At 43.0% G+C, this 26286-nt stretch overlaps 1 protein-coding gene across 1 annotated transcript in view; it reads left to right on the forward strand.

The window, feature by feature from the left end:
- The window catches only part of SGPP2 (sphingosine-1-phosphate phosphatase 2), a 92416-nt gene that overhangs the window by 41135 nt on the left and 24995 nt on the right, over nucleotides 1–26286 (forward strand). The window contains exon 3 of the mRNA XM_073625948.1: nucleotides 16571–16729. Coding sequence (XP_073482049.1) covers nucleotides 16571–16729 — 159 coding nt within the window. The remainder of the gene's footprint in view (nucleotides 1–16570; nucleotides 16730–26286) is intronic.

Here is a 26286-nt window from a genome sequence, read left to right on the forward strand (position 1 = left end):
CTACTGCTGAAGGGACTGATCTAAGATGTTAGATGCAAAGGGAAGCGTGTCCTCACATTCGTGTTCAGTGTTCTGGAGTATTCCACAGCTTTCCTAAGCCCCATCCAAGTTATTCTGCAATAAAATTAAAAAGGCAACCCCTAGACTGTTTACTAAGCCATAGGAGTAAAAGTTGCCGTTTGCCTGGCTTCCGCTGCACTAGTGGGAAAAGGGCCTTGGACACAAATTAGGGGGTGGTGCTACACATATCAAAACAGATTTCTAGTGGTTGCAAAGACACAGACTAACAAATATTTAAAACCTAAAACACTGCTGACCAGAAAAAAGAATTAGAAATGCTACTACACATTGTCTCCAGATCATGTTTCCACATTCCACTTAAAAAAGAGATATTATAGACATGTGACTAGGGATGAGCCGAACACCCCCCAGTTCGGTTCGCACCAGAACCCGCGAACGGACCGAAAATTCGCACGAACTTTAGAACCCCATCTATGGGACTTGAACGTTCGAAATCAAAAGTGCTCATTGTAAAGGCTAATTTGCATGGTATTGTCCTAAAAAGGTTTGGGGACCCGGGTCCTGCCCCAGGGGACATGTATCAATGCAAAAAAAACTTTTAAAAACGGCCGTTTTTTCGGGAGCAGTGATTTTAATGATGCTTAAAGTTAAAAAAAAAAGTGAAATATTCCTTTAAATATCGTACCTGGGGGGTGTCTATAGTATGCCTGTAAAGTGGCACGTGTTTCCCGTGCTTAGAACAGTCCCTGTACAAAATGTCATTTTTAAAGGAAAAAAAGTCATTTAAAACTGCTTGCAGCTTTAATGTAATCTCGGGTCCTGGCAATATGGATGAAAATCAGTGAGACAAACGGCATGGGTACCCCCAAGTCCATTACCAGGCCCTTTTGGTCTTGTATGGATATTAAGGGGAACCCTGAACCCAAATTAAAAAAGGAAAGGTGTGGGGCCCCCAGGCCCTATATACTCTGAACAGCAGTATACAGGCGATGCAAACAAGACAGGGACTGTAGGTTTGTTGTTAAGTAGAATCTGTTTGTAATTTTGAACTGGTACATTTTTAACGTGTTTAGCTACAGCCAAAAAATCTATTTTAAGCTTTTTGGAAAACCTAGGGAAGGGTTATCACCCCTGTGACATTTGTTTTGCTGTCTGTGCTCCTCTTCAGAAGATTTCACCTCACTTTTTGTCCCAATGACAAATGTTTTTTGAAAATTTGGGTTTTTTTGTGAAACAAGGATTGGTGATAAAGCATCAGTGGAAAGGAGAAAAGTTTTTCCCATATTAACTCTTACAGGAGAGAATTTCCCTTCCTAGGGGTAGATTTCATCTCACTTCCTGTTGTCTCCTTCTGTTTGCAAGTAGGAGTCGTTTGTAAGTTGGATGTTTGAAAGTAGGGGCCTGCCCTATATACTCAGCAGAAATTTGGGCCTTAGGTGTTCTTGTGGCCACAACACTGTAAGCCCTCACAGGGCCCTGCTGTGAAATATTAGATCAAGAATTGTAATTACATGCCCCTGTTGAACAGGGGCAGAAAAATTGGGCCTTTGGTGGTGGTGGTGCTGGTGCCACAACACTGTAAGTCCTCACAGATGCTCTTGGTGGGCGCAGAACTAGCCCTGCTGCAAAGAATTGCATCAAAAATTGTAATTACACGCCCCTGTTAAACAGGGGCTGAAAAATTGGGCCTTAGGCACTGGTGCTGGTGTCACAACACTGCAACCCCTCACAGATACTCTATTTGGAGCGCAGGAACTAGCCCTGCTGCAAAGAATTGCATCAAAAATTGTAATTACGTGCCCCTGTTAAACAGGGGCTGAAAAATTGGGCCTTAGGCACTGGTTCCACAACACTGCAACCCCCTCACAGATACTCTAGTTGGAGCGCAGGAACTAGCCCTGCTGCAAAGAATTGTATGAAAAATTGTAATTACATGCCCCTGTTAAACAGGGGCTGAAAAATTGGGCCTTAGGCACTGGTGGCGCGACTGGCGGAGCCCAGAACCAAAAATGTTCTTGCAAGCTATCATCGTGATCATTGAGGAGGAAGAGGATAATTACTCAGCATCAGCATAGGCAGTCTTTGAAGGGATCTGACATTTCAAAAAAATGTATTCGGTTACATCAGCATCAGGTGCTTGGTAGCTGGTGGTGATCCAAGACTGATTCATTTTTATGAAGGTCAGTTGATCGACCGAGTCGGTGGACAGGTGCACCCTATGATCGGTTACAAAGCCTCCAGCAGCACTGAATGTGCGTTCCGAAAGAACGCTGGATGCAGGACAGGCCAGTAAATCAATTGCTTACTGTGCAAGCTCTGGCCAGTGATCCATCCTCAAGACCCAGTAACCTAAAGGATTTTCGGTGGGAAAGGTGTCCAAGTCAGATCTTGTCCCTAGGTATTCCTGCACCATGTAAAACAGACGCTGGCGATGGATGCTGGAACCGATCATACCTTGGGGCTGCGGACTAAAAAATTGTCTGAACGCATCGGTCAGACGGCCACCTTCTTTGACTGACCGAAGCCTCAGCAACACGTTGTCCAGAAACAGGAGTTTGTAACCTCCCAGTCTCTGGGAACGCGTTGCACAGATCTTTCTGCCTCCCGAAGATGTTTCATCCTCTGCTCCCTTTGCGATGGCAAGATAAGGTCCACAACCTTACCCTTGTAACGTGGATTAAGGAGGGTTGCCAGCCATTATTGTTCCTTCTCCTTGATACCACGAATACGAGGATCCTTCCGCAGGCTTTGCAGGATCAGGGAGGCCATGCAGCATAGGTTTGCTGAGGCATTTGGTCCGGAGTCCTCTGGGTCACTAACGATGACATGATCGGCAGCCACCTCCTCCCAGCCACGTACAAGTCCATGTGTTTCTTGGGACTGTAAATGATCCCTTAAAGACTGCTGCTGATGCTGAGTGCCAGGCTTCACCTCCATACTGACACAATCCTCCTCCTCCTCCTTCCTGTTTGATCGGCGGGCACGCAGGAACATTGTCTGGATAAAGGGGGCCTTGAGAGCTAAGAAAGTCCTTCTCTTCCTGCCTCTGTTCTGCCTCTAGTGCCCTGTCCATTATTCCACGCAGCGTGTGCTCCAATAGGTGGACAAGGGGGACAGTGTCACTGATGCATGCACTGTCACTGCTCACCATCTCGTGGCCTCCTCAAATGGTGACAGGACAGTGCATGCATCCCTGATCATGGCCCACTGGCGTGGGGAAAAAAAACAAGCTCCCCTGACCCTGTCCTGGTGCCATAGTCGCACAAGTACTCATTGATGGCCCTCTGCTGCGTGTGCAGCTGCTGCAGCATGGCCAACGTTGAGTTCCACCTGGTGGGCATGTCACAGATTAGGCGGTTCTTGGGCCGGTTAAATTCCTTTTGGAGGTCTGCCAGCCGAGCACTGGCATTATATGACCGTCGGAAATGCACACAGACTTTCCTGGCCTGCCTCAGGACATCCTGTAAGCCCGGGTACCTGCCCAAGAACCGCTGAACCACCAAGTTAAGGACGTGAGCCAAACAGGACACATGGGTCATTTGTCCCTGTCGGAGGGCGAACTGCACATTCCACAAACTCACAGAAGGGGGCAGAGTCTACCAACTGAAAAGGCAGCAGTTAAAGTGCTAGCAATTTTGCCAAGCTAGCATTCAACCGCTGGGCATGTGGATGGCTGGGATCGAACTTCTTTCGGCGGTGCAGCAGCTGGGGCAGGGAAATTTGCCTGGTACAATCTGACATCGGTGTACCGAAAGCAGATTGCCCACAAGTACTTGGTTGTGACACACCTAATTCTACACCTTCATTCCTCTCAGTGCAGGTCTCAGAGAGGACTGAAGGTATAGTGGGGTTGGAGATCTCAGCTGATGAGGAGCAAGGAAAGGCCCTCTTTGTTCTTTGGTGTGGGTCTTTTATATACACTTGCCAACGAACTGCATGGCAGGTCAACATATGTCTGTTCAAGCATGTGGTGCCCAAGCGGGAGATGTTTTGGCCACGCGAGATATGCTTGAGACATATGTTGCAAATAGCAGCGGTGCGATCTGATGCACTCGTCTCAAAAAAGGCCCACACCATAGAACTTTTGGAATAACGCGCAGAGACAGCAGCGCCCTGCACATGCAGAGCTTTGTGGTGTGATGCAGTCAGTGTGCTGCCCTTAGGCTGGCCCCTGGAGGGCATCCTGCCTCGTTGGTGATGTGCCTCCTCCTCCTCTCTCCTATCAGGCACCCACGTTGAGTCAGTGACCTCATCATCCCCTCCCTCCTCATCACTGGAGCAAACCTGGCAGTATGCTGCAGCAGGGGGAGCATGACTGCCAGATTGCTTTCCTTCTTGTGCACTCCCTCTGTCCGTGCTCACGTTACTGCCTTCATCTAGCTCAGTATCATCATCAGAGCCTTCTAAATACTGGGCATCCTCCTGGAGCATGTACCCATCACTGTGGTCAAACAGTTCGAGGGACTCCTCAGGAGGACATGGTGGGGCTAGGGAAGGAGTCACTGATGCCATTGAGCTGAGGGAAGAGGCCGCGTTGGCAGCTGCTTTGCCAGACAAAGTACCCTGAGCATGGGTGAGAGAGGATGAGGAGGATGAGGAAGGCTTGGTCATCCACTCAACCAAGTCTTCACGTTCTTCATGTTGCGGCTCAACACAGCCAGCTGCCAAAAAAAAGGCCAAGCGTGTCCCATGGCCACGTGCTGATGAGGATGCACCATCTCCACGACCAGCACTGTTGCCTCTAGTCACAGAGCCTGCTTGCCCTCTTTTATTGGCTTGTGTCTGTCTGCCTCTCCTTGTTGGCCTTCCAGACATACTAATGGCCTGCAGTGAGATGTAGATGCACTAAGCTGGGATATATATATATATATATATATATATATATATATATATATACAGTCAGGTCCAATATTGGGACATCGACACAATTCTAATCTTTTTGGATCTATACACCACCACAATGGATTTGATATGAAACAAACAAGATGTGCTTTAACTGCAGACTTTCAGCTTTAATTTGAGGGTATTTACATCCAAATCAGGTAAACGGTGTAGGAATTACAACAGTTTGTATATGTGCCTCCCACTTTTTAAGGGACCAAAAGTAATGGGACAATTGGCTGCTCAGCTGTTCCATGGCCAGGTGTGTGTTATTCCCTCATTATCCCATTTACAAGGAGCAGATAAAAAGGTCCAGAGTTCATTTCAAGTTTGCTATTTGCATTTGGAATCTGTTGCTGTCAACTCTCAATATGAGATCCCAAGAGCTGTCACTATCCGTGATGCAAGCCATCATTAGGCTGAAAAAACAAAACAAACCCATTGGAGAGATAACAAAAACATTAGGTGTGGCCAAATCAACTGTTTGAAACATCCTTAAAAAGAGAGAACGCACCGGTAAACTCTGCAACACCAAAAGACCCGGAAGACCACGGAAAACAACTGTGGTGGATGACCGAAGAATTATTTCCCTGGTAAAGAAAACACCCTTCACAACAGTTTGCCAGATCAAAAACACTCTCCAGGAGGTAGATGTATGTGCGTCAAGGTCAACAATCAAGAGAAGACTTCACCAGAGTGAATACAGAGGGTTCACCACAAGATGTAAACCATTGGTGAGCCTCAAAAACAGGAAGGTCAGATTAGAGTTTGCCAAACAACATCTAAAAAAGCTTCACAGTTCTGGAACAACATCCTATGGACAGATGAGACCAAGATCAACTTGTACCAGAGTGATCGGAAGAGAAGAGTATGGAGAAGGAAGGAAACTGCTCATGATCCAAAGCATACCACCTCATCGGTGAAGCATTGTGGTGGTAGTGTCATGGCGTGGGCATGTATGGCTGCCAATGGAACTGGTTCGCTTGTATTTATTGATGATGTGACTGCTGACAAAAGCAGCAGGATGAATTCTGAAGTGTTTTGGGCAATATTATCCGCTCATATTCAGCAAAATGCTTCAGAACTCATTGGACGGCGCTTCACAGTGCAGATGGACAATGACCCGAAGCATACTGCGAAAGCAACCAAAGAGTTTTTTAAGGGAAAGAAGTGGAATTTTATGCAATGGCCAAGTCAATTACCTGACCTGAATCCGATTGAGCATGCATTTCATTTGCTGAAGACGAAACTGAAGGGAAAATGCCCCAAGAACAAGCAGGAACTGAAGAGTTGCAGTAGAAGCCTGGCAGAGCATCACCAGGGATGAAACCCAGCGTCTGGTGATGTCTATGTGTTCCAGACTTCAGGCTGTAATTGACTGCAAAGTATTTGCAACCAAGTATTAAAAAGTGAAAGTTTGATGGATGATTGTTAATCTGTCCCATTACTTTTGGTCCCTTAAAAAGTGGGAGGCACATATACAAACTGATGTAATTCCTACACCGTTCACCTGATAAAGTTAAAGCACATCTTGTTTGTTTCATTTCAAATCCTATTTGGTGGTGTATAGAGCCAAAAAGATTAGAAGTGTGTCGATGTCCCAATATTTATGGACCTGACTGTGTGTGTATGTATGTGTGTGTGTGTGTGTGTGTGTGTGTGTGTGTGTGTGTGTGTGTGTATATATATATATATATACACACACACACACACACACACACACACACACACACACACACACACACACATATATATATATACTCTGATACTGCAGCTAGCAAAATCAACTGCCTGCCTGTAGTATGAGAACACCACCAATCTTCTACAGGTAGCTTTAGATGAACACTGTGCAGAGGTCGCACTACACTAACTTGTAGCTTTAGCTGAACACTGTGAAGAGGACGCACTACACTAACGTTAAAATAATGTAGCTGCCTGGATCAGGAAAACACCACCAACCTTCAACAGATAGCTTTAGCTGAACACTGTGCAGAGGATGCACTACACTAACATTAAAATAATGTAGCTGCCTGCGGTAGTGATGGGATCAGGAAAACACCACCAACCTTCTACAGGTAGCTTTAGCTGAACACTGTGCAGAGGTCGCACTACACTAACTTGTAGCTTTAGCTGAACACTGTTCAGAGGACGCACTACACTAACTTGTAGCTTTAGCTGAACACTGTGCACTACACTAACTTGTAGCTTTAGCTGAACACTGTGAGGAGGACGCACTACACTAACTTGTAGCTTTAGCTGAACACTGTTCAGGGGACGCACTACACTAACTTGTAGCTTTAGCTGAACACTGTGCAGAGGTCGCACTACACTAACTTGTAACTTTAGCTGAACACTGTGAGGAGAATGCACTACACTAACTTGTAGCTTTAGCTGAACTCTGTGAGGAAGACGCACTACACTAACTTGTAGCTTTAGCTGAACACTGTGTACTACACTAACTTGTAGCTTTAGCTGAACACTGTTCAGGGGACGCACTACACTAACTTGTAGCTTTAGCTGAACACTGTGCAGAGGTCGCACTACACTAACTTGTAGCTTTAGCTGAACACTGTGCAGAGGTCACACTACACTAACTTGTAGCTTTAGCTGAACACTGTGAGGAGGACGCACTACACTAACTTGTAGCTTTAGCTGAACACTGTGCACTACACTAACTTGTAGCTTTAGCTGAACACTCTTCAGAGGATGCACTACACTAACTTGTAGCTTTAGCTGAACACTGTGCAGAGGTCGCACTACACTAACTTGTAGCTTTAGCTGAACACTGTGCAGTGGTCGCACTACACTAACTTGTACCTTTAGCTGAACACTGTGAGGAGGACGCACTACACTAAGTTGTAGCTTTAGCTGAACACTGTGCACTACACTAACTTGTAGCTTTAGCTGAACACTCTTCAGAGGACACACTACACTAACTTGTAGCTTTAGCTGAACACTGTGCAGAGGTCGCACTACACTAACTTGTAGCTTTAGCTGAACACTGTGCAGAGGTTGCACTACACTAACTTGTAGCTTTAGCTGAACACTGTGAGGAGGACGCACTACATTAACTTGTAGCTTTAGCTGAACACTGTGCAGAGGTCGCACTACACTAACTTGTAGCTTTAGCTGAACACTGTGAGGAGGACGCACTACACTAACTTGTAGCTTTAGCTGAACACTGTGCAGTACACTAACTTGTAGCTTTAGCTGAACACTGTTCAGAGGACGCACTACACTAACTTGTAGCTTTAGCTGAACACTGTGCAGAGGTCGCACTACACTAACTTGTAGCTTTAGCTGAACACTGTGAGGAGAATGCACTACACTAACTTGTAGCTTTAGCTGAACTCTGTGCAGAGGTCGCACTACACTAACTTGTAGCTTTAGCTGAACACTGTGAGGAAGACGCACTACACTAACTTGTAGCTTTAGCTGAACACTGTGTACTACACTAACTTGTAGCTTTAGCTGAACACTGTTCAGGGGACGCACTACACTAACTTGTAGCTTTAGCTGAACACTGTGCAGAGGTCGCACTACACTAACTTGTAGCTTTAGCTGAACACTGTGCAGAGGTCACACTACACTAACTTGTAGCTTTAGCTGAACACTGTGAGGAGGACGCACTACACTAACTTGTAGCTTTAGCTGAACACTGTGCACTACACTAACTTGTAGCTTTAGCTGAACACTCTTCAGAGGATGCACTACACTAACTTGTAGCTTTAGCTGAACACTGTGCAGAGGTCGCATTACACTAACTTGTAGCTTTAGCTGAACACTGTGAGGAGGACGCACTACACTAACTTGTAGCTTTAGCTGAACACTGTGCACTACACTAACTTGTAGCTTTAGCTGAACACTGTTCAGGGGACGCACTACACTAACTTGTAGCTTTAGCTGAACACTGTGCAGAGGTCGCACTACACTAACTTGTAGCTTTAGCTGAACACTGTGCAGAGGTCGCACTACACTAACTTGTAGCTTTAGCTGAACACTGTGAGGAGGACGCACTACACTAAGTTGTAGCTTTAGCTGAACACTGTGCACTACACTAACTTGTAGCTTTAGCTGAACACTCTTCAGAGGACGCACTACACTAACTTGTAGCTTTAGCTGAACACTGTGCAGAGGTCGCACTACACTAACTTGTAGCTTTAGCTGAACACTGTGCAGAGGTCGCACTACACTAACTTGTAGCTTTAGCTGAACACTGTGAGGAGGACGCACTACATTAACTTGTAGCTTTAGCTGAACACTGTGCAGAGGTCGCACTACACTAACTTGTAGCTTTAGCTGAACACTGTGAGGAGGACTCACTACACTAACTTGTAGCTTTAGCTGAACACTGTGCAGTACACTAACTTGTAGCTTTAGCTGAACACTGTTCAGAGGACGCACTACACTAACTTGTAGCTTTAGCTGAACACTGTGCAGAGGTCGCACTACACTAACTTGTAGCTTTAGCTGAACACTGTGAGGAGGACGCACTACACTAACTTGTAGCTTTAGCTGAACACTGTGCACTACACTAACTTGTAGCTTTAGCTGAACACTGTTCAGAGTACTCACTACACTAACTTGTAGCTTTAGCTGAACACTGTGCAGAGGTCACACTACACTAACTTGTAGCTTTAGCGGAACACTGTGCAGAGGTCACACTACACTAACTTGTAGCTTTAGCTGAACACTGTGCAGAGGTCACACTACACTAGCTTGTAGCTTTAGCTGAACACTGTGCAGTACACTAACTTGTAGCTTTAGCTGAACACTGTGAGGAGGATGCATTACACTAACTTGTAGCTTTAGCTGAACACTGTGCAGAGGTCGCACTACACTAACTTGTAGCTTTAGCTGAACACTGTGAGGAGGACGCACTACACTAACTTGTAGCTTTAGCTGAACACTGTGCAGTACACTAACTTGTAGCTTTAGATGAACACAGTTCAGAGGACGCACTACACTAACTTGTAGCTTTAGCTGAACACTGTGCAGAGGTCACACTAAACTAACTTGTAGCTTTAGCTGAACACTGTGAGGAGGACGCACTACACTAACTTTAAATTAGTCTAGCTGCCTGACTGTGGTACTAATAGGATCAGAAGAAGCAATTTTCTTCAGGTAGCTGTAAATACTGCAACAACACAAGCCTGCCTGTCAGTAGGAAGATAATAACAGGCACGGATCTAGCTAAACTGAATACAGTGTATACAACACCTGGGATGTGTATATATATATATATATATATATATATATATACACATACACAATACACTGTAAGCGCAGCTAACTGACTGACTGTCCTGCCTAATCTATCTAACTTAAATCAAATGATACTGTCTGTCTCTCAATGCCAGAACACACTACACAGGGCCTGGCGGCCTTGTATAGTGTGGGGCGTGTACTAAACCCCCTGAGCCATAATTGGCCAAAGCCACCCTGGCTTTGGCCAATTACAGCTCTCTACAGACGGTGCTGTGATTGGCCAAGCATGTGGGTCATAGTGCATGCTTGGCCAATCATCAGCCAGCAATGCACTGTGATGCCGCAGTGAATTATGGGCCCTGACGCGCCACACGAATTTGGCGCGAACGGCCCATATCATTCGCAATTCGGCGAACGACCAAACAGATGTAGTTCGAGTCAAACACGAAGCTCATCGCTACATGTGACCTATATTTATGACATATCTTTCACGGGAGTATCCTTATAGATGCAAAGTTGTCTGATCCATTTGTAAGCATGTGGGCAAGGCCAACTGGTTGGTACCCAAGGTGGAGAAAAGGCACATCAAGACCAAGTAGAGTGGAACAGTAATTATTTGGTTAAGCGGATGTAACAAATAACAGGTGGAGAACAGCAGCAAGGTATTAGCTTATTGTTCTCAAGAAAGTTGGTAACAGTGGGGGTTATTTACCAAAGGCAAATTCACTTTGCACTACAAGTGCACTTGGATGTGCAGTCACTGTAGATCTGAGGGGGAAATGCAAAGAAAATAAAAAACAGCATTTTTGCTTGCACATGATTGGATGATAAAATCAGCAGAGTTTCCCCTCATTTTAGAGCTTCCCCTCAGATCTACAGCGACTGCACTTCCAAGTGCACTTGTAGTGCAAACTGGATTTGCCTTTCATAAATAACCCCCAGTGTCTCACTAACACAGGCATCACAGGTACAGAACACTGCTAATCTTCCTTCTACCCCTACCTCCCAACTATTCCAGAATGGGCCGGGCTGTCCTGGGATTTCATTGAAAATCCAGCGTCCCACCAATCCAGGCTAAATCCCAGCGCCCATTGCCTGTTTCGGCACCTGGCTCTACTAATCCCCCCCCTGCTCTGATCCTGGGGTCCGATCCCCCTGCAGCACAGCTGGCTTCCCCCCCCCCCACTGGCTGCACTGCAGGGGTTACAGTATTTGCACTCAACACCCCTACTGCCTTTCTGATTACTGCCACCCCCCCCACTGCTCCTATCCCCCTGTATGCCCCCCCTCACAACATTGCCAGCTCCCCTCCTCTCCTTTCCACTGGCTGCAGCAGAGAGCCACATCGGGGAATCGGTTCCGATTGTGCCACCCCCTTCGCTTTCTAACCCATCCCCTATGCAGTCTGCAGCTCAGATCTCCCCTGTGTGCCCCCCCCCACACAGTGCTCCCAGCTTACCCGCCCCCCACTCGCTATCCTAAAAAGATCCCCCTGTGTGCCCCGCAGCAGCCGGTGGAAGGGCACACTGGGGGATTTTTTTTACGATAGAGAGCGGGGGGCGGGTAAAAGTCATATTTATTGGCCCCTTCCTTTCCTGAATGAAAACAGTGTGCGATGTGAATGAACAGGAAGCCAGTTTGCACATAGCACTACCCATGCATTCATTCCCATTCATTCATTCACAGGCTCAACGCAGCTGAGCCTGTAGAGAAAGGGACTAAGGAACCTGTCTTCAGTCTCTTTCTCAGTTTCCCAAAAATAAAAAATCTTAAAACTGCAAAAAAAAAAAAGGGGGTTTGTTCACACATGCTTTGGTCTCTCAAGAGCAATCGGCATTGGGGTCTCTCTTCAGAGAGCATTTGACAGGCAGCAAGGAGAGGTTATATCACCTCCTCACTGCCTGCTTTAACCCTCCAATTCCCCTCTAGCATGTCACAACCATGTGCATTGCATGCAATTGTGGGGCTCTTGCAGAGCAGGGGGTAGAATTCCTGCAATGGCCACCCCCAGGCGCTACCTCTGCAGCTAAAGTGGGCAGCAGATGTGGGCGCAGTAAAGTACATCATTGTGGTGTTTTATTGTCTCTCCAACCTCACATGTGAATGAGAGCCCTAAGGACTCATTCACATGGGAACTCTGGCCATGTGAATGAGTGGTTTGTATTTGCAGCTGGAGCAGCCCATTACTCTGAGGATGCAGGGGCTGTACAAACATAACCACAGGCCCTAATTTGACAGGTGTGCAGATGTGGGTGAATGGGCATGAATGCACACTATCTGTATTTGGGGCCGTACATCTGCACCCAAATTCCTGTCAAATTAGTACCTGTGACTGTGTTCATACAGGCAACTGCATCTCTATAGCATACCGGCATTAGGCTGATTGCACACAGCACCCATACGAATGAGCCCTAGGACCTCATCCACATACAGAGCTTTATGTATTACCTCAATACAGTTTTATCTGTAATATTTAGCAGGAATTTTGTAAGTTATGTTGCATTTGTGTCCACTAATGATGATTTTATTGTATTTTTCGTGAAAATGTAATGCTGATTTTTTTTTTTTTTTTGGGGGGGGGGGGGGGGGGCTGTCAGGTAGGCTGTATGGAGGGGTGGCGATATAAGCAACGCTGAGCAGACTGATGGTCAATCCTTATCACAAACTCGAGAGATAGTGGAGCAGTAAAGGTGTCCCTATTCTATCCCTCCTCCTCAGGAACCTTTCCCTATGACTAGATGCTCTTTCCCTAGACAGTGTGGATTGTGTCCCTTGCCTATCCACTTTGCAAATGCGCACCAACTGCAGCTCAACAGTGCTATTTATTAGCTCTGCCCTCGTCAAAGATGGTAGCGGTCAGCAACATAGCACCATCTACAGAGGGGAAGGTAAATCACATCTGCCTACAAGCAGGGGTTAGGAAAAAAAGGCCAAGGATAGATACAAGGAAAACTGCCAAGCTTACTTAACGACCAGCCCCCTGACAACCGAATCAACCTGTCTAACAGTATGCGTTAAAAACAGGGGTTTAGTCTGCACACATTTGCAAATATATGCATAAGCTACAGAGCCCTGCCAAGGCATCCTGGTATCTATAGTCCTATCACTAACTCTAGATAGATGGAAGGTATATGGACTGAAGAGAACCCACCCCTACAAGCAGGGGTTAGTACCTTTTTAGTAAGATCCCTCCTCCAGGTAGAGCTGGTGGGTGGAGTTGTGCTTCCCTATATATTCTGGAGCAGGAGAAGTCTGTGGCTCAGGAGTAATGGGAATAGGCTACCCCAGCATATAATATGTAAGCCTGTAGCCTGAGGAAGAGAGCCCTTTGGGGTAGGACCATGTAGAACCCAGAAGAGAACCAACTTATGGGGGGCCTGCTTTGAGCAGTACGGAAGATATGGCTGGACATTTTGTGTTTAATATGTGTAGTGCTGCCGCAATAAGGGCCGCTGAGTGATGCTTGTCCTCTGGAACTGCCTTGACCTTGCAAACGCCTCAACGAAATTGACCCTCTAGGTTCAGACATGAATTTGGCAAACACTGTTCAGTAACCTTGTCACAAACAGTATCCAGCACAAAATAAAGGCAATAAACTTGGATTTCAATAAACACTGTTATATTGAGTACTTCAAATTAGTTCAGGTCAATTATAGAAATAATAGGCTTGCAGCAATACATAGATGATGTTAGAAAGTAGGCAGAGTTAATACATGTAACAATGAATAGGCAGATTAAAATTGATAATAATTAACCACTGGATGAAGCAGTATGGATTATAGCGGTGCTTTTTAAGGGTGCAGCACTGCCTGTGGAAGGGAGGCCTGTCACCATTGCAGTCAGACTCCTCATAGCCACAGATGCAGCATTGGGAAGGAAGGTAGAAGTTCTCTATGAGTAGAAGAGAGGCACTCCTGGGTGGGCGATAGATATCTGTATTTGAAAAGTATCTATAGCTGAAAAGCCAGTTCATGTTTGAGGTTGTATCTTCTGCCAGCAATTGTTTGAGGCCCTTTAACACTTGAAGTGTAAGTGCTGCTGATTGAGTCAGATCTGCTTATGGTGAAGGAAAGATGGCAAGAACTCCTCAACTGAGATGGGGTGGTGGGGGGGGGGTAACATGTTTGCTAGCAGTGTCCATGTTTCAAAAAGAACTGAGTAAAGGCTGGACAAACTACCCTCTCACCAATCCCAATTGAAGATAGGACTCCAGTGCAAGGAGGTGGGATGAGCAGGCTTTGGATCAACAGTAGGATAGAGTGGCAAGGGCACAGCGGACAGCAGTAGCATTGGTGGGAATCCACACATGGTGATCAGTGTCTGGCACTGGGATGTGTGGTGTCACTGAACCTCTGGTGCAGATCGATCTGTGGACTGCTGCTTGTGAGGTTGGATCGCTGTATCTCAGTGCAGCTTCAAGCTGGACAGCGGTTCCTGACTGACCCCTCACATGTTCCCAGGCCAAGAAAGTGAGCCCGCCAGTTACAGTCAAATATATAGACTATCCCAGAATCTCCTGTTTCAGATTTGCTAGGATTTGTAGTTTCAAAGTGGCTTCAGTAAATGTTATCTGCGGGACCACAAGTCCCAAAATCCTCTGCTTTAAAACAAGAAGAGCGATCTCCCTCTAGAGGCAGGAGGTGATGCAATTACCTTGTCCATGAGTTTAAGGGAGAAAATAAACAGTCTATGGTCCTTCTTTGACAATGTCTCCTTTCCTCCATTTCTTAGTAGCCAGCACCTGGCTACACATGCATTTACGCCCTGGTGAAATATGATGCTGGACATAAAGCTGTGAAGGATGGATGTACAGAACTGTTATTGTGTTGCTGCCGCAGTAAAATACCATTAAAAGGCTGTACGTGTGGACATTCCTTTATTACTGGAGGTGGGTCTCAGGCCAGAAGAATGTGAGTAACTAAGATGGTGGAGTTTCTCCCTGTTGCAGGTGTGTACATACCTCATCCCTAAATAAAGAAAATAGGAGGTGCCCTTGGCCAGCTTGGCAGAAGCTGGAAGTGAATCAAGGCTGCCAACACATTCATATATGGATATCCTACATGACATAAAACAAGACCAATTTGATTCCACACGTTCATCTAGATGCTTTTGTAATTTCAGTATCTTCTTTGTCCAGTTCAGGTGTCAGTGCCTAAAACACCTCTTAAAGGAGTGATCCTTTGTGTCAATACCAGCCACATTTTTTCCTCTTGGATATAGTTCAGCTTTCTGTATTCCTTTAAATAATTATTGGTATTGAACCAGACTTGGGCATCTCTCCAGAATTAAATACTCAAAGCTCCTTGTACACACTGATGACAGGTTATGTGCATGCCATGCTATGGCAGTGTTTTTGAATATACTGTAACAGGTAATCAAAAACCATATCAGTTCAAAAAATGTTAAGTCAGTCGGTCATATAGACTATTTGTTTTTATTTCTGCCATTGACCCCATTGGTAAGAGTTTCCCTCACTCTTATGCCGTGTACACACGACCGGACTTTTCGACAGCAAAGGTCTGACGGAACAAATCCGTCGGACAATTCGATCATGTGTGGGCTTCATCGGACCTTTTGTGTCGAAAAATCTGACTCACTTTAGAAATAGAACATGTTTCAAATCTTTCCGACGGACTCGAGTCCTATCGAAAAATCCGTTCGTCTGCATGCTAGTCCGACAGACCAAAAACGACGCAAGGGCAGCCATTGGCTACTGGCTATGAACTTCCTTATTCTAGTCCAGTCATATGTCATCACGTTCTAATCAGTTGGACTTTGGTGTGCTCATGTGTAGGCAAGTCTGTTTCGTTGGAACTCCGTCGGAACTCCGTCAAAAAGTCCTTCGGAGTTCAGTCCATCGAAAAGTCCGCTTGTGTGTACACGGCATAAGCCTTTGACACCCATTTAAAAATAGGGGTACAGACTTCTCCAGGACAAAAGGCAGCAATAAAAACATTATCAGAAGAACTCCACTAACCCCACTCTAATCATGATCCCATGTCAATGCATGGCGCAAAGTTGTATGTTTCTGGACGTATTAAAGCATTACTTCGGTGATCTGAATATTAACTTGGCATGTAAGGGTTAACTACAGGGTGATGACAAGCACTTCTGAGCATCAGAATCCAACCAGAACATGTTAAAAAAAATGCTTTGCAACTAAACATGATTATTTCCTTTTCTGTGGAGAAAAGCTTTTGGGTATTTTTTGTTTTATTCTGATCTGTTAAATCCTAACTTTTTTTTAGAAGGCAACTGACAAATGTAACAATGGTGTATGAGTTTTGTTCATAGCAGCCAAATGGTCACTCCTGTTCATTTTGTCAGAACATAATGGATTTTGTGTGGTTGCTGTGGCCAGCTATTTACAGTAAAATCCAAGGGCCAAATTGTATGTTATGATTGTGTGACTCTTCCACTTATATGTCGATAATTTAAGTACTGTGTGTTTTTATTATAGGAACGGGTAAGAAAATATGTGGTGCACAACTACTTGCTGTATTACCTCTTTAAATTTGCTGCTGCTCTGGGACAAGAAGTATTTTACATCACATTCCTGCCTTTCACCTTCTGGAACATCGACTCCTTCATTGCAAGAAGGCTGGTTGTTGTCTGGTGTGTAAGTATCAACCTGTTTTTTCCCAAATATGAAAACTGGTACTTTATAGAACCCACTTCCTAAGGTTTACTAATGGCATTATATGCAAGGGATAACATTTCAGATTATATTTTGGATAAATATATACTTTTACTTTAGCAGCTTAAAGTCCAACTTCAACCATTATTTTATTTCTTACTATTTTTGGTATAGTAGAGAAAGGACTGGAATTAGTATTGTCTGAAAATATATGTAAACTCTCACCTTGTAAAACAACCAATTCAGTTTAAAATATAAATGAAAGGCAAAACATTTGTGTGTGTGTATCTTATATATATATATATATATATTTCCAGAAGTGCTTTAGTGAGGTCAGTGGTCATCCCCAAACTGTTCCCACAAGGTTGGGAGCATGAAATTGTCCAAAATGTCTTGTTATGCTGATGACTTAAGAGTTCCCTTTACTGGAACTAAGGTGAGTCTATTTCTGATAATTTTAAAATAAATCAGTGTTTACGTTATTACGCTATGTGAGTTTTTTATCTATTTCTCACATGATATATGATTATTCGTTTATGGCCTTCTATTGGGATTTAACCTTTATGTCGTGTGGATAACTGAGGTAATATAATCTCCATCTTGGTTTTGGAAGTCATTGAGGATATCTGAGGATATTCTGACCAGATGGTCATTAAGCCTTTTTGACTTGGATGACGTAAGTCCTCTCAAGTCAACAACCTCTGGTAAGCCTCTTGATGCCTTCGGTGACGGCCTTTGAACCAACAGCTTTCCTGCTCACCTTTGTTGCTTCCAAACCTCTGCCTACCCACTTGATCCAGTTAATCTCTCGGTTTTAGTGTCCTGGTTGACATAGGTCCTTCCTAGCCACCTACCTTTTGGTAAGCCCCCTAAGACCCTTGGTGGCTTTTTCACTTCCATTCTCATTTTTCCAACAACATTGGTGAACTTTTGTTATATGAGTTCTGAGTGGTGACAATTCCATTTGGAGTTTTTGGACTTTATTATATTTATACTTACTTTCACTTTTTATATATGTACACAGTGTATCATATTTAATGTACACTAATATTGCATTGTGTTTTTTCACTTTGTTTATAGTATGTACACAGTATTTGTACTTTATAGAGTACACCATAGTTGTCTATGCTAACACTTTAGTGTATGTTATACACGTCATATTTTGTTTAAACACCATTTACTTGATTTTAGAAGTTTATAGCGCTACACTTTTTTGTATATAAGGACATAGATTACTGGAACCATTTCCTGTGGTCTGATGAGACCAAGATAAACTTATTTGGTTCAGATAGTGTCAAGTACTATATCATAGAGAACAGAGGATGGTGACAGGGACTTTATGGAAGGAGACAATCCATCCACATCCCTATATTCGTATACAATCAAAAGTTTTTCCTCTTAAGTGGGATTTTAGAGGGCGGACGTCTCGAATAATATATCAAAGAGTATAAAAAATATATGTTTTATTATATCCAAAGATTTAAAAATATGACACATATTATATACAAAACGACAATAGGAACAAAATGGATGCCATAATTTGCAATTGATGAAAGAAAGATATACAACACAAATCAGGAGAGCTGCACTTAACCCACAAAACGCTGTTTCAGCAAGCAGGAGCTAGTTGGAAGTGCAGGCCCAACGCGTTTCGAGGTTTTTATGGTTATGACCTCTTCTTCAGGGGCTGGAGATGAGATCTATATCTTTCTAGGGACCGTATCATAAAAAAGAACAGAGAAACATACAGTGAAACACATTGTAAATCAACAGTATTACTTCATATGCAACTATTTACAACATAGAGACAATGTGATGTACCAAAGGCATTCTAACCATGAAAAACAGCAACACATGGCAACCGATTGGAGAGGGGGAGGGGAGGAAACTGTCAGCCACCGGGGTCCGAACCTGAATGTCACCGCCGCCACCACAAGACCAGAACCATCAGCAGAACACGACCGGACACAAAGGGCGTCGCGTCCGTCAGCCGAATGATAAATGATCTAATGGGCTGAAGACCAGAGGGAGTATAGGTTATAGCCTATCATCCAAATAGAGTGCCTTTTTATTTGATTGCATACCATTCTTTTTAATGAATTTGGAACAACGGGGGGGTTCTGATAAATATTTGCTTGAATACATACCCGTTAAGTACATGAAGACTGAAAAAGTCCCTATTCCATTTTAAGGAATAATTATCCGTTAACTAACACCGTGCCGGATATGTGGGATAGATGAAAGATGTTATGCACTAAAAATTATAAAAGAGAGAGCAGCATGGTAAAAACAGAGGGAATGTATTATTCAGATGAATATCTCCATCTTATGAGTACAGACCTACACAGGTAGGGTAGACATACCTAGTAATAGATGATTAATCCCTATGCTGGCTCACAGAAGAAAGTGATCTGTGACGACTATTAGCTGGCAGAGGCCACAGTGTAGGAGGATACAAAAATAAAGCGCCTATATTCAGCAGCTGTAATGGCAAGAAAAAGGGACATAAATTGAAATAATTAATAAAGGCTCTTGGATGTATCCCAGAGCACACAAAAAAAAAAAAAAATCCAAGAGCCTTTATTAATTATTTTAATTTATGTCCCTTTTTCTTGCCATTACAGCTGCTGAATATAGGCGCTTTATTTTTGTATCCTCCTACACTGTGGCCTCTGCCAGCTAATAGTCGTCACAGATCACTTTCTTCTGTGAGCCAGCATAGGGATTAATCATCTATTACTAGGTATGTCTACCCTACCTGTGTAGGTCTGTACTCATAAGATGGAGATATTCATCTGAATAATACATTCCCTCTGTTTTTACCATGCTGCTCTCTCTCTCTTTTATAATTTTTAGTGCATAACATCTTTCATCTATCCCACATATCCGGCACGGTGTTAGTTAACGGATAATTATTCCTTAAAATGGAATAGGGACTTTTTCAGTCTTCATGTACTTAAGGGGTATGTATTCAAGCAAATATTTATCAGAACCCCCCCTGTTGTTCCAAATTCATTAAAAAGAATGGTATGCAATCAAATAAAAAGGCACTCTATTTGGATGATAGGCTATAACCTATACTCCCTCTGGTCTTCAGCCCATTAGATCATTTGTCATTCGGCTGACGGACGTGACGCCTTTTGTCCAGTCGTGTTCTGCTGATGGTTCTGGTCTCGTGGTGGCGGCGGTGACATTCAGGTTCGGACCCCGGTGGCTGACAGTTTCCTCCCCTCCCCCTCTCCAATCGGTTGCCATGTGTTGCTGTTTTTCATGGTTAGAATGCCTTGGGTACATCACGTTGTCTCTATGTTGTAAATAGTTGCATATGAAGTAATACTGTTGATTTACAATGTGTTTCACTGTATGTTTCTCTGTTCTTTTTTATGATACGGTCCCTAGAAAGATATATATCTCATCTCCAGCCCCTGAAGAAGAGGTCATAACCAAAAAAACCTCGAAATACGTTGGGCCTGCACTTCCAACTAGCTCCTGCTTGCTGAAACAGCGTTTTGTGGGTTAAGTGCAGCTCTCCTGATTTGTGTTGTATCTTTCTTTCATCAATTGCAAATTATGGCATCCATTTTGTTCCTATTGTCGTTTTGTATATAATATGTGTCATATTTTTAAATCTTTGGATATAATAAAACATATATTTTTTATACTCTTTGATATATTATTCGAGACTTTCTCCCTCTAAAATCCCACTTAAGAGAAAAAACTTTTGATTGAGTACTATATCATAGAGCGACACATACATGAGAGTCTGAGAGGGCTGCACACCCCAATTACAATCTTTGGAAAGAAAAAAGTGGAAAGTTCACCACAGGGCTTTTTAGCAGCAAATAGGAGTCAAATATTTTGTAAAAAATCAGATTTTTTATTATTATTTCAAAGGATGGTTAGACACAAAACATATATAAAAAATTAAAATATGAGCTCTGGTATATACAAGGTGGGACAAATTAGGCTACGAAAGGTTATACATCAAGAGTGATACATTGTTACACTTGAAATTGCACTATCTGATGTATGGAAATGCCCCAATGCATTTCGACCTCAAAGGTTATGATCTTCCTCAGGGGGTCCTTACATTTCTATAAATACATAAAGAGGACAGATTTCAATATTCTAATTGTCATGTTATTTAATATCCAATACAGTATCAGTTATTACGTTTACATTGTTTCGTGTTTGATTTATGTAATCACAGTGTATTTACCCTTTCCGCCAGGAAGGCTCGCTTAACCAGAGACTTCTTTAAAAAAACAGATAATCCTCTCAAGTACAATCCCGGAACCCACTGAGAGCCTGTCCATGTCCTCAACCCAAGGGGGCGACCCCGATCTGTGAGGCTTACAAGTGGTCACATGTTTAACGCCCCCCCCAATGGGGAATCAAATGAGCAGGAGCACCTGAAAATTGTAATTATACATAATTAGCATACCGAAGAGGTAAGGGTAGTTTTTTAGGACATTGTGAGAGGGGGAGAATCTTAATGAAAGGAGTTCCCCTCCGTGCACTGCCGGGGTTGTTTCAATGTTAACTTAGTATATAATCTAGGTTTTTTCTCCATAGAGGGGTTGGGAAGTTTATATCCAATCCCTATATAGGAGAAACCACGTCACGCCGTACATGGTATATCATTTTCTATTTGGTTGCGATGGTGAATTATGCGTTGTTCCCACAATCATCTTAGTATTAGGCATACAACAGATGATCTGGGTATGTTATAAACAGTAAGGAGTGACACAATGAGATTGTGTCAGCAAGATAAAGAGAGGAAACAGTTGCATGTGCGTATGTGGTTACCGCTTATGGCGGCCAAATGAGTGTAATACCATTAGAAAAGATGCATGTCATAAAAAAAGGGTGTAGTAAGCAAAATATATGTGTATTAAATCAAATATAAGTTGAGAGTGTGCACATAAGCAATTCGTGTCCATACCACAAAACAGGCAAACACAAGTGATAAAATAAAAATAAATAAAATAGGAATGTTAAAAAGGTGACAAAAACTTACAAGTGTATTATATTCAATAAGGTTTACAATGAATGAGACAAAATACGTGGTGTGATATTAATGCATCCAAACCAAAAGGACGAGAGGATGCCTAGTGAAAGTGAATGTTACAGAATGAATGTTAAGAGTGCTATGGAGTAACCATGTATTGCATAAACAAAAAGTAAAGGGGATTAAAAATAAAATAATTAATACCTTATTGCGTTGTTGAAGTAACTGTGTGTTCAGATCAGAAGAGTATATATACTGCATCTGTGTTGAAGAGATTTGTAATAAACTAATCAGTAATGGATTTCATCCTCTCGTCCTTTTGGTTTGGATGCATTAATATCACACCACGTATTTTGTCTCATTCATTGTAAATCTTATTGAATATAATACACTTGTAAGTTTTTGTCACCTTTTTAACACTCCTATTTTATTTATTTTTATTTTTCACTTGTGTTTGCCTGTTTTTTGGTATGGACACAAATTGCTTATGTGCACATTCTCAACTTATATTTGATTTAATACACATATATTTTGCTTACTACACCCTTTTTTTATGACATGCATCTTTTCTAATGGTATTACACTCATTTGGCCGCCATAGGCGATAACCACACACACACATGCACCTATTTCCTCTCTTTATCTTGCTGACACAATCTCATTGTGTCACTCCTTACTGTTTATAACATACCCAGATCATCTGTTGTATGCCTAATACTAAGATGATTGTTGGAACAACGCACAATTCTCCATCGCCACCAAATAGTAAATGATATACCATGTACGGCGTGACATGGTTTCTCCTATATAGGGATTGGATATAAACCTCCCAACCCCTCTATGGAGAAAAAACCTAGATTATATACTAAGTTAACATTGAAACAACCCCGGCAGTGCACGGAGGGGAACTCCTTTCATTAAGATTCTCCCCCTCTCACAATGTCCTAAAAAACTACCCTTACCTCTTCGGTATGCTAATTATGTATAATTACAATTTTCAGGTGCTCCTGCCCATTTGATTCCCCGTTGGGGGGGCCGTTAAACATGTGACCACTTGTAAGCCTCACAGATCGGGGTCGCCCCCTTGGGTTGAGGACATGGACAGGCTCTCAGTGTGTCCGGGATCGTACTTGAGAGGATTATCTGTTTTTTTTTAAAGAATTCTCTGGTTAAGCGAGCCTTCCTGGCGGAAAGGGTAAATACACTGTGATTACATAAGTCAAACACGAAACAATGTAGATGTAATAAATTATACTGTATTGGATATTAATGAATAATAATAAATATGAAATCTGTCCTCTTGATGTATTTATAGAAATGTAAGGACCCCCTGAAGATCATAAGTTATGTGATTACATAAATCAAACACGAAACAATGTAAACGTAATAACTGATACTGTATTGGATATTAAATTACATGACAATTAGAATATTGAAATCTGTCCTCTTTATATATTTATAGAAATGTAAGGACCCCCTGAAGACGATCATAACCTTTGAGGTTGAAATGCATTGGGGCATTTCCATACATCGGATAGTGCAATTTCAAGTGTAACAATGTATCACTCTTGATGTATAACCTTTCCTAGCCTAATTTGTCTCACCTTGTATATACCAGGGCTCATATTTTAATTAATTTTTTATATATGTTTTGTGTCTAACCATCCTTTGAAATGATAATAAAAAATCTGTGATTTTTTACAAAATATTTGACTATTTGCTGCTAAAAAGCCCCGTGGGGAACAGAGCATGATCCCCTCCCTTCGGAGACTGGGCCGCAGGGCAGTATTCCAACATGATAATGACCCCAAACACACATCCAAGACGACCACTGCCTTGCTAAAGAAGCTGAGGGTAAAGGTGATGGACTGGCCAAGCATGTCTCCAGACCTAAACCCTATTGAGCATCTGTGGGGCATCCTAAAACGGAAGGTTGAGGAGCGCAAGGTCTCTAACATCCACCAGCTCCGTGATGTCGTCATGGAGGAGTGGAAGAGGACTCCAGTAACAACCTGTGAAGCTTTAATGAACTCAATGCCCAAGAGGGTTAAAGGGATTGTAAACCCTCAATGTTTTTCACCTTAATGCATTCTATGCATTAAGGTGAAAAACCTTTTCTAGTGCTGCAGCCCCCCCCATTTTACTTACCTGACAGGGATCTTTCTCTGGCCGGGAACAAGCACATCATCTGTAGCTGGTGTCTCGTGTCCTGATTGGATAGATTAATAAAAGCACAGCCATTCACTCCTGCTGCTGTCAATCAAATCCAATGATGCGGCGCTGGGCCGAGTCCTGCATTCTGTCTGAATGGACACAGATGCGGGACTCGGGAGCGCGCGCGCACGGGTGTCCACCAAGGAGAGCGCTTCTCCAATGCGGACACTCAATGTGGGGAGGAGCCACCAGCACCGCTGGGGGACCCCAGAAGAGGAGGTTTGGGGCCACTCTGTGCAAAACGAACTGCACAGTGGAGGTATGACATGTTTATTAAAAAAAAAAAAAAAAAAAGAGGATTTACAACCCTTTTAAAGCAGTGCTGTAAAATAATTGGTGGCCACACAAAATATTGACACTTGGACATTTTCACTTAGGGGTGTACTCACTTTTGTTGCCAGCGGTTTAGAAATTAATGGTTGTGTGTTGAGTTATTTTGAGGGGACAGCAAATTTACACTGTTATACAAGCTGTACACTCACTACTTTACATTGTAGCAAAGTTTAATTTCTTCAGTGTTGTCACATGAAAAGATATAATAAAAGATTTACATAAATAAAATATTTACAAAAATGTGAGGGGTTTATTCACTTTTGTGAGATACTGTACAATGTGACAGCAGGCAGGTAAAATCACCTGGTTGCATCCAGGATGGCAGATATGTGTGTCCTAGATTCAGGCTTTATGCAGATTTATTCCAGTATGGGGAAGTGCTGAGTCCTTCTTCAGTGGTGAGGCAATGAGCCCAGCTGTAGTGAGTTGGCTCATTAGGGCCTCTACAAAAGTTCCCAGCATGCTTAGGGAGTTACTCTGTCCTGTCCTGTCCTGTCCTATCCTGTCCTATCCTATCCTATCCTATCCTATCCTATCCTATCCTATCCTACAAAGCCTGTGTGGAAAAACCTCTAAAACATGGAGATAGGTGCTGGGGGCAGTACAAGGCTGCTCCTCATTGACAGATGGGGAACCTGCAAGTGTAGTAAGTTGGCAAGGATTTATTTTCATGTTTCTTTTTGTTTTGCTGTTGTTTGTCCATTGTATATAGTGTACATAAATATTATATACCTTTTTTCCATTCTTTTTTAGAAGTGACCACACACCTTCAGTTCTAAAAAAAACAGCAGCACACTGATCCTCCCAGTGAATAGCTGAGCGGGGGGGGGGGGGGGTTTCTCCGCTCAGTTAGAGAGCTGACCATGCTGTGCTCTCATGGCTAGTGTAGGTCAGGTTTTTAATAGGGAAACAGAGGGACTGGCAGGAACACTAGGCATTTACCATAAAGGAAACAATACAAAGAGGACAGGATATTTTTTTCTATAAGTACATGGTACAGCGCATATCAGTAATATTAAATGTTGGGTCTATTGCGGTCTGTGATTACTCTCCCTTCCACTGCAGGAATTATGTGAACATTATGGTACATTTTTTTTTTTTTTTAAGAGTTTAACACAAACTTACAGTAAATCAGAAGGACCATTCACATTTTTAACCGAGCAAGTATACTAGGTACATGAAGATATATTTACCAGGTGCTAACTGACAGTCATCAGTTGGCAGCAATGGCAGTAAAGCTAATGGATGTCACTACTACAGTATAAGCGACTAGTTGCAATAGGTAAATACAGAAAGGCAATCCACATTGTCTCAGGATACTAACACTTGCAATGCGGTGGCAGTCTAATGAAGGGAAGCTCCACTTCAGTTATGACTTCTGAAATATTCAAGCGGTATGGTTGCATAGCCACCATATGCAAATATGTAAAAAGATGCATAAGAGTGAAAAAAAAAAAACCAAGGTGGCATAGCAAGAAGTGACACTCAGCACTATGATTACTTCCTGTACAATAACTGAAGGAGACTTCTTTCTAACACATTTGGCCTTTTTACATATATAGCTGTGATTTTTTTTTTTTGGTGGGGGGTGATATAGGGGGACCCATGAATGCAAATGGAGTGGAGTAAATAACAAAATAACACCTAATAAAATGCAGTAAAATACTGCATGCGGTAACAATTGTGCAAGTGCGTTAAATACAGAATGCGGTATTTGTTTGATTTAGCGGTAATTACCGCATTATTTCATGTGGTAATTTACTGGTTACTAAGGAGCGGGCCAGGAAACCAGCTGTCGCGTCCTTGACGGATTACTCATCAGCTGTCAGCTAAATGTAAAAAAAAAGAGGACAATTAAAAATGATGGAAAAAAAAGAAAAAAAACAAAGTGTGGGGTCCCCCCAGGCACTTGCCTAATTTTTTTAAAAAATGGCATGGGGTCCCTCCCAAAATCAGTACTCTTATGCAAGCATGTAGCCCA

Source organism: Aquarana catesbeiana, linkage group LG04 (assembly GCF_042186555.1).
Source record: "Aquarana catesbeiana isolate 2022-GZ linkage group LG04, ASM4218655v1, whole genome shotgun sequence".
Taxonomy (NCBI): domain Eukaryota; kingdom Metazoa; phylum Chordata; class Amphibia; order Anura; family Ranidae; genus Aquarana; species Aquarana catesbeiana.